Raw genomic sequence first — 15,751 nt, 5'->3', positions numbered from 1 at the left:
CATTTATGCACCCAGAGACCCAAAAGGTCTTCTGCAAAAATGAAAAAATAAGAAATTAGAAAAAAGACATAAAAAGGTTAAGAGATTTTGAATTACTCCCTTAACACGTGATTCAACAGGGAAAGGCAGAATGGTAAGGATCTCAATAGTTCAGAGCTGAGGCTGTGCCAGTAACAGGGGAGAGCTAACCTGGTTGCAAAATGGGTAACGAGGAAATAAAACACAAATAACATGGTAAAAACTGAAAACAGATATTGAAATCACACAACACATCTGGGTGAGGGCAAATCAGGAGCCATGGCTTACTGCAAAAGTCCGTGCAGGCTGAGGTGGAATGTGATCTGCTTTCAGATTGGGAGATGCGACAGCTCACAGGGAAGCAAGAAATGTGCTTTCCCACTCCATCGGGAAGGCGAAATGGGAGCATTCTCAGAGAACTTACTGTCTCTTCTGCAATACCAGAGACACGAGGCAGATATGCCAAGGAATTTAAAGGATTATAGACTGCATGTCAGTGACCAGGATGCTTCACTCCGAGAGGCTGAATATCTTCTACGCCTGGTTTGATGCGCAGAAAAAAGTGCTGGCGAGGAAGGCACCCCTCCCCCAGGGGAGCAGACACTCTGTCTGGCTGAATTGAGGTGAGGAAGACCCTTGCAAAGCTGCTTGATAATATACCAGGTCAGGTCCTGAAAGACTGTGCAACCCATCTGATGGAGGAGCTGATGAATATATTTAACATCTCTCTGGAACAATCCATTGTTCTATTGGCTTTCAAGGCAGCAACCATCATTCAGTGTCAGAGGCAGCGACAGTATCTTACCTAAACCACTATTGTCCAGTGGCATTGACATCAACCATTATGAAATGCTTTCACCGGCTGGTCATGGAGAGCCCTGAAGCCTTTCTCCCAGCTACACTAGACCCTTGCCAGTTCGCTTATTGCTCAAATCAATCCACTAATGATGCAATATCCTCTGCCCTGTCCCACCTGGAAAATGGCATCTCATATACCAGGCCGCTGTTTATAGACCAGTTTGGCTTCCAGCACCTTCATACCCCAGAAACTGGTGGGGAAACTGACCTCGCCAGGTCTCAAACCCGCCCCCCCCCCCCACCGCAACTGGATACTGGACTTCTTAACAGTGAGGCCACAGTCAGTCCGTGTGGGCAGCATCATCTCTTGTTCCATTACGCTGAGCACTGGTGCTCCCCAAAGCTGTGTGCTCAGCCCACTGCTATTCACATGCCGATTCATAACTGTGTCACAGGATCCAGTTCAAACCGTGTCATCAAGTTTGCAGATGTTCCTCCTTAGATGGAGAGATGTTGCCCCGCCCACTCATGCGCAATGGCTTAACGACATTATGGCCTGCTTGGACCTCGAAAAAATTCATTATTCAGTTCTTAATTCGGATCTAAAGTTCCATAAGGTCTGGGGACCTTTTATTGAGTACTTTCATAACCTTCCTCCTGACTAGGGTTTTTTTTTCTTCTTTTTTTTTCTTCTTTTCGGTCCCTTGCTTTCAGCTCCCTTTTTTTTCTGGTAGTAGGCATTATTATCCTCTGTTGCTAAGTGTATTCACAGTCTGGGAGTTTGACTATCCTGACCTATACTCTTTATACTGTGTGGTGGTTGGTCTGGAGTTGTTGTTTTTTTTTCTTGTGTTGCGGGGCTTGGGGAGGACGCTAAGCTCACTTGTCTTTAATTTAGGTGCTTTTTTGTTAAATTCTCTTCCTTTGTAGCACATTGTTATTGTATGCTTAATCTTGCACTGTATTAATGCTCCTCATTGGGATTTGGGGTTTTTAACTTTGTAAAATGTTTTGAAAAACTAATAAAAAAAATTAAAAAAAAAGTTTGCAGATGAAACATCAGTGGTTGGCCTCATCAGGACACTGACGAGACGGAGTATAGAGAGGAAGTGGAGTGGCTGGTGGGTTGCTGTGAGAAGAACAACCTAAGCCTGATTGTGGAGAAGACAAAGGAAATCATTGTGGACTTCAGGAAGGTGCAGACAAACCATCCCCCTCTGCGTATACATGGCTCCTGCGCAGAGAGAGTTGAGTTCACCAGGTTCCTGGGAGCTCATGTTACAGGTGACCTCGCCTGGTCCCTTAATATCACCTCCCTGAACAAGAATACACAGCAGCACCTCCACTTCCTCAGAGGATTGAGGCAAGCAAAGCTCCCCCTCCCATCTATGGAGCACCATTGAGAGGGTGCTGGCACGTTGCATATCCATCTGGTCTACGAGCTGTCGACCATCAGACCTGAAGTCCCTGCAAAGGACTGTAAGAACAGCTGACAGGACCACAGGGGTTTCAGTCAGGGACATTTACAGAATCATATGCAGGGCCCTTAGCAGAAACTAGTAGAAAGCACATGACCTGGTTGTTTAAGGAACCCACTCATCCACCGTGACTTCCTCCCATCAGGCAGGAGAACGGCCAGGATCAGAAACAGTTTCTCCCCACAGGCCATTAGGCTTCTGAACTCCCAGCTGCATTGTTCCACACCTCACAATATTTAATATTCATGCATTTTAGTTTGTTATTTATGTGTGATTCATCTATAGATTTTATCCCTACCTCATAAGTTATCACCTGCTATGTGTTTTATGTGTTCTACTGTGCTTTACACACTGGTTCAAAAAACATTGTCTCATTTCCAGATACATTATATAAACGCACGTGATTAAATGACAATAAACTTCACTTGACTTGAGAAAAAAGAAAAAAGTAAATACAATTAATTGCATATGGGTAAAACACAACAAACTTATTCAAATGAGAAATGCTTTAAATATGCATGAGAAGGTGTCTTAAATCATTCTAAGATTGTGAAGCATAGAATAGTGATACAGATACTTTTGGTTAGCTGGTTGAAAGAAAGGAGGCTGTGGAAACCTACATTTTGAGTAAACACTAACACAGACTGAGAGGCCACTATTGTTCTTCAGTTTGTCATCTCAGGCCAGATTATGTAATTTCTAACCCTTAGGGTAGTGTAGGTTTGATGAACAGAAGATTACTCCTTTGAGTATAGATTTATAGGCTGTAAGATTTAGTATGGGTAGAAATTTCCCTTACAATTATCCCAGACCTTTGTAGTTATAGAACTCAATAGGAAAAGATTGGCAAGCTGAAGGATTTTTCATAAGTAAAAGAATCCAAAATAAATTACACACCTTGGATATTCCAAATTAGAAGTAAGTTGTTCTTATGTCTAAAGTTGCTGAACTCATAGTTTATCCGGTTTTGAAAGTAAAATTCGGCAGATCTTTTCCTGCACTCCTATACACCAGATGACAGAGGGCCTGAGAATTACAACAGGTCTAAAGGACTAGGTCATGTGGTTTTTACCAGTTTCTATGCACCCACTTTTTTAAGATTTCTCTGTTCCTAAAACAAGATGGTCTTGTTTCTTGTTGGACATAAGGAAAGGCATTACAGAGGCACTTAAGATCCATTAGAGGGTCTAATCCCAGGTTGGATCATCCCAAAAAGACTTAATTACATTTCCCATTTCATAGACTTATAGAAAGCCACACAACAAACCTAGCAGTCTGCAAAAACATTTACAAGGTGAATATGTATACAAAGTTGTGCAGAGAGTTTCTGTAACACACTTTTGAAGAAAGGAAACACCTGGCAGAATCAAAACAGACTCATCTTTGGGTGAATGCCACAAAGCTCCCACTAGGTGGACATCTGTTTTATTTGTATTTTATCCTCAACTATTTCTGCACTTTTTAATTCCCTTCTACTCCTCCTTCCAAAATTATTTGAACCTTTACTTCCTTGTTATCCATTTTGCAAGTTAGTTCTCTCCTGTTATTGGTACAGCCTCACCTCTGTAACTATTAAGATCCTTATCATTCTGCCTTTCCCAGTTGAGCAATTCAAAACTTCCTGCTTTTTATGTCTTTTTTCTGATTTCCTATTTTTTTTGCACAGCTCCTGGACTTTCATATACTGCTGATTGCCAAATTGCTTCAGTGATAAGAAATTTCCGTTAGTAATACCCGTGGAAGTGTTTCTCAGATTGGAAAGAAGTTTGAAATGCTGCTTCCCCAAAGGTCAGTTCAATCAGACATCAATCAGATTTTGTTGGCAACTGCTTCAAAACCAGTTGCCCTTGTATCATTCAATGACATTAGTATTTAATTTTAATATTATAAATTTAAGTATATAATGATAATATTTGTATTTTCAATGTAGTTTATTGGAGAGACAGAGCTGATGTTTCAGCATGCTATCAATGCCAAGAGGTTTTGATCTCAAATGTGACTGTGGTTTCTCCCTCCCTCCATTCAGCATTTCCAGTAAATTTGGTTTTATTTCAGGTTACCAGCAGCCAAAGTATTTTGCTTTCTTTGTATTTTGACCAACAATAACTTTAACACAGCAGAATTAGAAAACAAGTGATAGCTTTACAACTGTTAGTATTTCCAAACAGAACACAAACTTTATCAAGGATATACAAAATACGGTTTTTACATACCTTTGAATCCCTGATCATGTGGAATTTTAAGTATGCTGCTAGATTGTGTCTGTTCTTTTTACTAAAAAGCCAATCCTTTCTCTCTTTAGGAAGAGAATTGAATGCTTCATCCGTTGGCCACATCATTGTGAATGGTTTGTGAATTGGATCTTCTAACAGAGGTATCAGATTTGTTTCCTAAAAAAATTTGAAAATTTAACACTTACTGTTCTTAAAATAGAGTATTGCATTTCCAATATATACTTGAGGAAAATATCATTAACACATTAAAAAAAACTAATACAAACATTGTCTCAATTGATGCCTCCAAGTGGCCCTTATGTATTATATGTAATTGAACTATCGAATTGTATAACAATGCATGCTGATGGTTTCCAACTGGAAACCACTCATGATCTGAAACCTGTGCCTTTCATGGCCTATCGACAATGTCTTTATATTGACTGACAGCAGGGTGTTGGGACAAAACCAGATATCAATTGTGATAACGGTTTATATTACAGAGTTAACAAAGATTAAAAAACAGGTTTAATCTTAATTCAACTAACAACAATAAAAGTATGCCTCAGCACAAACAGAAAAGACCACGCTTTACTTGGACAACACTTTCATCTGGATCCTAGCAAGGGATCGACTCCTTGGCCAGCGAACATGTCTAAAAACTGACACAGATGCAGTAGACTGAACAACCTCTGTGCTGTAACCTTATCGTGCTTTCTCAAAAGGACTCAGCAAATTACTTGCCAATCTAAGTAAAAACAGAAAATGTTGAAAGATGAGGCAGCAACTGATGGAGAGAGAAAGAGTTAACATTCAGGTCAAAGAAGACTTGCAATGATCAGCCTTCAATCTGAAATGTTAACTGTACTTCTCAAGACTGTCCTGGTGAACATTGCCAACATTTTCTGTTTACATTTCTCATTTCCAGCATCTGTTTTTGATGAACTTTCCAACTTGTGACTCTTAGCAAATGCGGAGTTTGTTTCACAATTCTCACTCAGCTATCCAGAGCCTTAAAGAGCCCCATACATGTTTGCCACTGATCCCCTTGGAAGTGAATCCCAGAAAATGCCTTCAACATGGATGTCACACATTTTAGTTTCCCTTCTTAACCTGAAGCTCTCACTGTGGGCTAGCTACAAATAGGAAATGCCCTGTTTTGTTTATTTCCACTGCTCGCCACAGAGGGTACAACTCCCAATATAAGCAATAGATCACCAAGGCTGGTGACACAGTAGCAGGTTGAAAACCTACATAAAAGTGAGGATGTGGTCAATCACAAAGCCCTTTATTGAATTTATTTTGGTAATTTGTTGTTGGGAGAACTCCAGAAACTGTTCTACCTTTAATGTACATTCTGATCTTCCACTACTTTCAGGCTTTGATATAATACTTACAATCCCTTAATAACTGGTTTTAATTTAAATATGGTATTTTTATTGTAAATCTTGCTGTTAATTCTATAAGTAGATGATCAGATATTACGGTGGTTTATTCAACCATGAAAGAGATTGTGCCCACACTGAAGTTGAATCCATGAAAAATGGCTGTTTTCGCATATCTAATCTCAGTTCTCATATAACTCTCATCCCACAATTTCTTCTGATGCACAAGCCAGCAGATGATTTGAGTATACACCTCCCATCTTCAGGATGGTCTCAGCCCAAAACGTTGACTGTTCGTTTCCACGGATGTTGTCCGACCTGCTGAGTTCCCCCAGCTTGTTGTACATGTTGCTTTGACCATAGCATCTGCAGTTTACTTTGTGTTTACCTCCCATCTTACTCTTTGCAGTCCATCCCTCATGTCTTTCTCCTCTCTGGTACTCAGGAACCTGGCCAGAGAGCAGCAGCAAAATGGGAAGAGAGCCAAGTGCAGATAGACCATTGCACAATTTCAACCATCCAGCCACCAGCTTGACTCAGACACTCTGCCCCTGTTGTAGAGATTAATTTGCAGCTATCATCTCCATGTAGTGATTCACTAGGCACAGTTAGCCAGAGAATGTTCTAGCTGCCACTTCCTTCGACATGAATATTGCCAAAGGAGTCTCATGACGTGGCAGGCCAGCTCTAATGCATGTGTTTCAAACCAAGAAGCATGCAGCTTGTACAAGATGTTGTGGGAAGCTATCTCTGCCCAGCATGCACCTCCATTTGTCTACCTACTGCCTAAACCATAATTTCAGTTCCATTGTACATGTGCAGAAGTTATAGAACATCTTGTATTGGAATGCAGGCTTGGTTTGCTTCCAAGACAGTTGAGATTAATGTCACAATTTCTCCAAGCACAAGCTCTTACAGCAATTCGCTAGATCTAGGATTGCCAATTTCTCCTACCAGAAAACCGCATTCATGGGAGGGAGTGATTGCCCACCTTGCACTCACAACAATGTGGACCATACCTTAATGTAACTTATTGACTGTTATCCCTTTTGGGACATCTTGAGGTTTGAAAAGATTATATATAAAAGCAAATAATTTCTTTCTACCCAACTGTTTGCAGTGCATCTTGGGAACACTTCCACTCCACAGCACATTTGCACTGAAGCGTTACAACAGCCCAATAGCAGAAGCACCATGCTTAACAAGAAGGAAGATATCTCACCTTAATCAAATTACTAAATATTTTGTATCCATTTTCACTTGCAACTGTGCTGAAACTGGACTGCAAATGAAGAAAACAAAAGAGTGAAAGTTTATTTCAAAATTCTAAGGCAGGATAAAGACTCCAATCTTAAAACTACTTTCTTCTCTGTTACCCAGGTCCATAACACACTGCAGATATTGTAAAGCAATGCTCAGATGCACAAGCTGACTCCCCAGCTCCACAGCCCCCACTGGATTTTCCCCTCTTGATGGCAATAGATTTAGCTGGGATGTATTTTCAGACATGACAATAGTTCTCCAGTCCCTGCCAATGTGACTGCTTCTCAAGTGTGATCGTTGATGGTAAATTTGGTAGCCCCTTTCTCTCAGAGTGATGAAAGTCTGGAACTGATGCCTAGAAAGATGATGGAAATGTAAACCCCCACTACATTAAAAAAATACAACGATAAACAAATAAAGAGCCATAATCGGCAGAATTAGAGCTGGGAAGTGGGATTAACCTAAATTACAACTTTGTCTGCCACATGCTCAATGGGCCAAACTGATAGCTTGGCCCAGAGAATCCTAGAGCACTACAGCACAGAAACAGGCCCTTTGGCCTATCTAACCCATGTCAAACTATTCTGCCTAATCCCATTGACCCTCACTTGGACCATCCAGACATTTCTTATATGTTGCAATTGAACCTGCATCCACAACTTCCACCGACAGCTCTTTCCACACTCACACCATCCTGAGTGAAATGGTTTCCACCCAGGTTCCCTGTAAATATTTCACCTTTCACCCTTAACCTATGACCTCTAGTTCTAATCTCACCCAACCTCAGAGGAAAAAGCCTGCTTGCATTTATCGTATCTATACCCCTCATAAATTTGTATACCTCTATCAAATCTCCCCTCATTCTCCTATGCTCCAGGAAATGAAGTCCTAACCTCTTCAGCCTTTCCTTATAGCTCAGGTTCTCAAGTCCTTGTAAACTTTCTCTGTACTCTTTCAATCTTACTGACATCAATGTCTTATACAGATCCTACATAACATCCCAGCTCCTGTACTCAATACATTGATTAATGAAGGCCAACGTGCCCAAAGACTCTCTTTAACAACCCTATCTACCTGTGATGCCATTTTAAAGGATTTATGAAACTGTACTTGCAGATTTGTTTGTTTGACTCGTTAGTCAGTGCCCTGCCATGTTATCTCATAGTGATCAGCAGAGGAACCTAACTTTATTGCATGGCTCTGGTATCTAAATATCAAACACTGACGACCTGGCTCAGTCTACTTAATTGAGCATAGACTGCAAAATTATGGGTTGTTTTATGAAAATTATACAAAATTGTGCTGAGTTGCACCAGCAATTTGTGTGTGCTGCTCTGGACTTCCAGCATTGATCTTGTGATAATGGAATGTTTGCTGCTTTTAATGATTTCATCAAAGTGATTTTTTCATCATGGAACTTATTGAGATGTGTTAGCTTCTCATGCTCTACTCACTCCCAAGAAACTTGACTCTTCTCTTAAAATGGAACTGAATGGGGATATTTTTGCCTCACTCCCAGCAGGTTATTATTAGTCTTGCCTCATTATCCAGCTACATCTGATGTTCCCAGAGATACTGAAGTGCATTGGGTTACCAAACAATTGCATGTTATTTCTTGAATGAACGGGGTATTGAATTATTTCTGCATTTAGAAATAAACATAAAGAAATCTTCTATTTGCTAACTTTTTCACCTAAATTCCCTCATATTGCCATCATGGGGTGCAATCAGCTAACTCAGTGTAGACCAGCTATTCCACCTGCAGACTCTCTCAAATGTGTACTTAACCACTGACAGTGATTAGGCTACCAGAATCCATATTTCATAAAACTATAACATGTTGTTCAGACTATTTTCACACAAAATTGGGTGCCATGGTAGTGCAACACAGTTACAGCTCCAGAACATTCCCGAGTTCAGAGTTCAGTTCCGGCGCCTTTTTGCAAGGAGTCTCTGAACATCCTTGGGTACTCTGATTTCCTCCCACGGTCTAAAGATGTACTGGGTCATTGTAAATGCTCCCATTACTAGATTAGGTTTAATCGAAGTTGTGGGGATGCTGGGCTGGTGTGGCCAACAGCTGTGTTGTTAAATTTGCTGTAAAACATTCTCCAATTACGTTGATCGAGCATCAACCTTGGCAGTGTTCCTTACTCTACAAGCACCACCAGACCTACTGAGTAGTTTCAACAATTTTTGTTTTTATATCTAGTTATCATCTGTATTGTTTTGCTTTTTAACAAGGTGAAACCTTACAATGCAAATATGTCCATTAAAAATAACACCAGTTTGCCTCCTGTATTGTGCAACAGGTTCAGCGGTCTCATCGGAAGGAGAAACAAAGTTGAAATTTCCAGTCAGTATCCCTTCATCAGCACCTGAAATTTTACCTCTGATATTGCCCTACTTGCTGAGATACACTTGGAGTGTTGTGAGCTGCTTTGGATCCCTTAACTTAGAAAGGATGCACTGGAACTTGTAAAGATTCCAGAGGAGTTTCACGAGAATGTTTCCAGCAATGAAAAGGTTAATATATGAGGAGTGTTCAATGGCTCAGGACCTGTACTTGCTGGTTTAGAAGAATGAGGGGCGTTCTCACTGAAACCTATTGAATATCAAAAAGCCTAAATAGAGTGGATGTGGAAAGGATGGGTGAGTCTAGGGCCAGAGGGCACAGTCTCAGAATACATCCCTTTAGAACAGAGATGAGGAGGAATTTCCTTTAGCCAGAGGAGGTAAATCTGTGGAATTCATTGCCACAGATGGTTGTGGAAGTCAACTCATTGGGTATATTAAAAGTGGAGGTTGATGGGTTTGTGATTAGTAAGGGCATGAAAGGTTATAGGGAGCGGGCAGGAGAATGGGAGCTTGAGAGGGATAATATATCAGTCATTCTGGAATAACTAAGCAGACTCAATGGGCCAAATGGCCAAATTCTGCTCCTATGCATAATGGTCAAAAAACAGCATTTAATTGTAATTTCCAGTTTCTGTATGTTTCCTTTTTGCTACTATGTTGTGTGCTTGTCTCTTATAAACAGGGATATTTAGCTTGACATATTTCCAGACTTCCTTGAAACCTACCGGAGATGAAGTGGATGTTCGCACGTTAGACTCCAATTTGAATGGAACCAAAACTTTGCTGATATAATGAATAATCCCATTTGCCGCAATGTAGTTTGATCTAATGATTTGCACATCTTCATTCAAATAAATAGCATTCTATTTAAGAAGATAACATAGATTTAGAACAATATAATAAGAGTAAATCAGCATTTTTAAAAAAAATTGCAATCTTTTCATCCATTATTCCACCATCAGATAGATTCAGCATTTTTGGTTTATCAAGTTCCATGGTTGAGCATACAAACATCTCCTTGGGTCCACCTTGTCTCCTAATCAGCCTTTCCGATTGAGTGCAAAGAATCTCCTCAGAATACATACATCTGTTCTTAGACTAACCTGAAGTAGAGAAGAAGGCAGTTTATTCTTTGGACTGAAATCAAGTGGATGATATTCTACATCTGTAGAGAAAATCGGTGATTTCTGTACAGTTAACATATCTAGAAGTGAGCCAAAAGTCATCTGGGTCAAAAGCAAATGGATCTGGCACTAAACATAAATATCATTGTGAAGTATCAATAAACTTATATTTCCTACAAGGGTGGGCAAAAGTATTACCAGAACCCAACTGCTTAACAGCACTCTGGGAGTACCTACACTCCAAGGAGAGTAATGGTTCAAGAGACATCATATCTTTTTAGGAGGAAATAGAATGAATCTTTTATGCTGATAAGCACAACTTGTTTATAAATTTTTTAAATCCTGAGTTACATCATTAAAACAATGGATTAGGAAGCTGTTGCGTTTAAACCATATGATGCACTTTAGTTTGCACTATTGACTTTCAAGTGAGCAGTTTCAAGTTCCTGGGTGTCAAGATCTCTGAGGATCTAACCTGGTCCCAACATGTCGATGTAGTTATAAAGTAGGCAAGATAGCGGCTATACTTCATTAGGAGTCTGAAGAGATTTGGCATGTCAACATATACACTCAAAAACTTCTATAGCTGTACCATGGAGAGCATTCTGACAGGCTGCATCACTCTCTGGGCTACTGCACAGGACCAAAAGAAGCTGCAGAGAGTTGTAAATCTAGTCAGCTCCATCTTCAAGGAGCAGTGTCTCAGAAAGGCAGCATCCATTATTAAGGACCTCCAGCACCCAGGGCATGCCCTTTTCTCACTGTTACCATCAGGTAGGAGGTACAGAAGCCTGAAGGCACACACTCAGCAATTCAGGAACAGCTTCTTCCCCTCTGCCATCCGGTTCCTAAGTGGACATTGAACCTTTGGACATGACCTCACTTTTTAAAATATACAGTATTTCTGTTTTTTGCACTTATTTTAAATCTATTCAATATACCCATACTGTACTGTAATCAATTTATTTATTTATTGTTATTTTTTTCTCTTCTATATTATGTATTGCATTGAACTGCTGCTAAGTTAAAAAATTTCACATCACATGCCAGCAGTAATAAACCTGATTGTGATTCCACCACTGATTAAGAAGAAAACAACAGTCACAAAGGTGAAATGGAAAAGCAATAACAGAGGGCACTCTGGCAAATTTATTTTTCTCTGTGATCTAAATCAGAATGGACAGATCTCCACCGTCAATAACTAATCTTGCTTTTTACTAAGCAGTTCTTACTGCTTACTTCACATCAGTAATTCAGTGGACAGTGACATTCCCCAATACAGTGGGATTCATTTGACCTTTTTGAAAATCACATGAAAAATTCAAAGATAACCTTAAAATTTCTCTTGACACTGTATTGCACTGTTAGACTTATATACAATGTGACAAGGCATTATTGCAGGTGAATGAACATGGAGAGGACTGGGCAGTTCTCAATAAACTGGAAGTAACTAACTAGCAGACAATGACACCATGAGGCTACATATATTGACACTAAACTATCTCCGATTTTCTCACACCTGTCAGATTATTTGGTGGCATTGAGAAAACAGAGACTCAGAGTGAGGGCAGTAACAGAAATAAAGGATATTGAAATCTAAAGGCTTTGAAATTACACTATGAGATCACATCAGATATTAGTAGCACTGTCAGTACTTCCCGGGATATCCTGCAACACAGATGAATAATTAGTGCAATATCCTGAACTAAACAAACACACCCACCCACCCTGAAAGACACCACTTTGTAAACCTTGCAGGTACCCTGTATACAGGGACATTGTTGTATTATTGACACATCCTGAGGGTTAGCCTAAAACTAATACACCTTTCCTGTGAGATATCCTACAGATCCTGGGGATCTCCTGTGATAACTGTCACACTTTCTGAAGTATAACTGCACTTCACGTGGGATATCTTGAAGTAAAGAGACCTATCCTGTGCGCTATCCTGAAATAAAGATACTCTTCCTGTGGGGAATTCTGTAGTACAGACACACTTAATAAATGGTACAATAAGGTACAAATATACACCCTGGATATATCTTGTACTATAGAGACAGAAGTTATGGGATATCCTGAAGTACAGCCACACTTCCTGAAGGATATACAGATGCACACCCTGGACATATTCTCTAGTACAGCCATACTTCTGGGCAAATCCTTCATCACTGGGGATATCCTAAAGACATATATCCTGAAAGATGTACTGATGTCCATATAAACTACAGGGACACACTAAAAGAAGGATATACCCTGGGATACTTATAATACCGGCTGGCATTCTGCAATGGTGGTGGAGGCAGATACAATAGGGTCTTTTAAGAGACTTTTGGATAGGTACATAGAGCTTAGAAAAATAAAAGGCTAGGTAATTTCTAAAGTAAGTACATGTTTGGCACAGCATTGTGGGCCAAAGGGCCTGTATTGTGCTGTAGGCTTCCTGTGTTTCACATCCAGTGAGATCTCAAGTACTGACATACTTACCTTTTTTGTGGAGATCTGAATGTTTTTCCCAGATAAAGCGACAAGGGTAGTCTGCTCCCTTAGTTCAAAATCTGACAGGTCTTCACAGCCTACTATGTGATATCGAAGTAAATCTTTTATCAATCCACTTGATTCCCATTTTTCTATCTGTTGGGAAGTTAATTGGATAAAGGAGAGAATTTTAATGGAAGATTAAGGAGTTTTGTATAAAGTATTCAGAACAAGAAAGTGAAGAACTTTGTCAAGGCTTTGTATTTCCAGCAGGAAATTGTTTATCGGTCTATAAACTGAGGATAAGTAACTCAATTTTACACTGGCAGTGGAGCAGTGCAGCTGTGATTTCCCAATGGACACTGGCCACGTGCCAGGTCCTACTGTCAGGGTGAAGCAGCATCAATGCTCTGCTTCTGTGACCTCGAGCAAAGGTTTGGTTTGGGGGCTTAATCTGATTAGGGCTCCTGATGAAGTATATTAAGCCAGAAGTGATGCCAGACTGACGTAGCCAGCAATAGCTAGTAACAAGAACCAGCCCAGCTTGGAAGCCCCCTCCTCTTCATTGGAACCCTGATCTCAAGGATTCACATCTCCTCACTGTACTTTGTATTCTGATCACCTTGGAGGCTCCTGACTATCCCAAGAGTTCATTGTTTGCACAGCTTTGCAAAGCTATGAAGTTTACTGAGAATAGTGAACATTGCCAACAAGAAATAATTAACATTCAACTGAAATAATATATAAACTTTATACTCAAGTATAGCAAGTTCAGCTGGGCACATTCCACGCAGCACTCTGCAGTTATAGCATGCAATATTTCTGCAAACTCATTTTCTGTGAATTTCAGTTCACTCATTACATTTGAATTGCTAAACCTCAGAGGATAGAATTTGTTGTTTTTTGCACATACTGTACTAAACATGTGAATTAGTACCGTACGTGCATTGAATTCAGCTTCTGAATTTGAGTTCCTTTGACTTTAAAAGAGGCAAATTTCAGAACAGAATTTCATTCATGATCTATTTTGTTTAACACATAAAACTAAGTTGAATTTCTATAGCTAGCTTGCAGCCAATAAGAAATAAATACATAGTAAATCAAAACTATTTCCAGATTTTGGGGGATCCACTCTTTCTCATTTTTACACATGAAGTCCTCCCCTGAAAGAGATGCTGACTTGGAATATTGTATAATCCAAATAAATGATGGAATCATCCTCTAAAGTAGTTGAAGCCAGTGAATTTGAACAGACTATTCAGTGCTGGGAAGACACACCAGATCAAAGTTTTTCTTTATCAAAAATATTGGGGGAATCAGATATAGAGCCTGGAGAAGGAGGTACAATATATTAGCAAATGTTAATATACCTCCTTCTGTTTTGCAGTGTGGCATTTATAACAACAGCTTCCAGGTTCAATTCCCATTGCTTTCTATAAGGAGTTTGCAAGTCCTCCCCATCACCACGTGGGGTTCCTCTGAGTGCTCTTGTTTGCTCCCGCATTTCAGGGATGTACAGGTTAGAAGATTCGAGCAACACACACAAAATGCTGGAGGAACTCAGCAGGCCAGGCATCATCTAGGAAAAGAGTCCAATTGGTGGTTTGGGCCAAAACCCTTCAGTAGGACTGTTTGCTATCAGGTTAGCAGATTAATCAGTCATATGGGTGTAACGGGGACACAGGCTCATTGGGTCAAAGGGGCCTGTTACCCTGCTGTAAGTCTCTAAATAAAACTGGTCAACTCTGAACAAAGCAGATTGTATGTTTCTTGTTGCAAGATGAACACATATGAGGAGCTAAAATGAATGCAGTTTATACAGCTACCGTGTTTTGAGAAAGTGCATCCTGTTTCGGCACAAACACAGTGAATGGCCCAGTTCCTTTAAGTTCATTGATGGAGTTCCTCTATAACAGTTCAGAAACAAAAAACAAATCAAAGGAAGATTGAGCAATATTTCAAGAGATAAATTTCAGGAATTTTAACTGGAAAATATCAAAATGCTCCTTTGCTACCTGAAGGTATCTGTGGAAGGCAACAAATGTTGGGTCTCTGGCAAGTTCCTGTTTAAACAAAATAATGTTTTTTTTGTTAAAAACTCAATTACTTAAGGGCACAGAAACATGATCAAATATATATATCTAGTATTTAATGATGAAATGTTAATTAAATAATAATGAGTAAGCATAGTTTTGCAGAACCCACTCTAAGTGGGTCAACATCTAGAAATATAAACATACTTTGGAGTGAGCTAGCTTAGCCACATTTGAAAGGGATATTTACACACTAAATTACAACAAAAATGAAATGAAGGCTGATAAAGATGTTAACTTGGTTTATTGGGCACAAGCAGAGTAACCTCAGAATGAATATGTATCAGATCACTTGCCACACCTCGAGTAAGGCAGAAATGCCAGTGAGGTACATTAGACAAATCTTGGGCCACAAGCCCCATTTGTTCAGGCCTCGCTATAGCAGCAATGGGCCAGGTAGCAGGGGAGCTCATACACTATCCGTCCCAACATGGCTTTATGAAGGCTGCAACTGAACTAGAAAAGTTGGCTTGGACAGTGGGAAAATCCCAAAACTATTAATCCTTGAGATGAATTAGTGACACTGAGTGTTGAGAGGCCTGATAA

General features: G+C 39.9%; 1 protein-coding gene across 2 annotated transcripts in view; it reads right to left on the bottom strand.

Moving 5' to 3' along the window:
- stab1 (stabilin 1) overlaps nt 1-15,751 on the bottom strand; it is a 347,363-nt gene that overhangs the window by 61,312 nt on the left and 270,300 nt on the right. For both annotated transcript variants that reach the window (XM_073072696.1, XM_073072697.1), the window contains 6 exons: nt 15,128-15,175; nt 14,939-15,019; nt 13,122-13,268; nt 10,239-10,376; nt 7,115-7,174; nt 4,508-4,684 (listed from right to left, as the gene is read on the bottom strand). In XM_073072696.1, the coding sequence (XP_072928797.1) occupies nt 4,508-4,684; nt 7,115-7,174; nt 10,239-10,376; nt 13,122-13,268; nt 14,939-15,019; nt 15,128-15,175 (651 nt within the window). The remainder of the gene's footprint in view (nt 1-4,507; nt 4,685-7,114; nt 7,175-10,238; nt 10,377-13,121; nt 13,269-14,938; nt 15,020-15,127; nt 15,176-15,751) is intronic.

This window comes from Hemitrygon akajei, chromosome 19 (assembly GCF_048418815.1).
Source record: "Hemitrygon akajei chromosome 19, sHemAka1.3, whole genome shotgun sequence".
Classification (NCBI taxonomy): domain Eukaryota; kingdom Metazoa; phylum Chordata; class Chondrichthyes; order Myliobatiformes; family Dasyatidae; genus Hemitrygon; species Hemitrygon akajei.
This window is presented reverse-complemented; position numbering and strand designations above follow the sequence as displayed.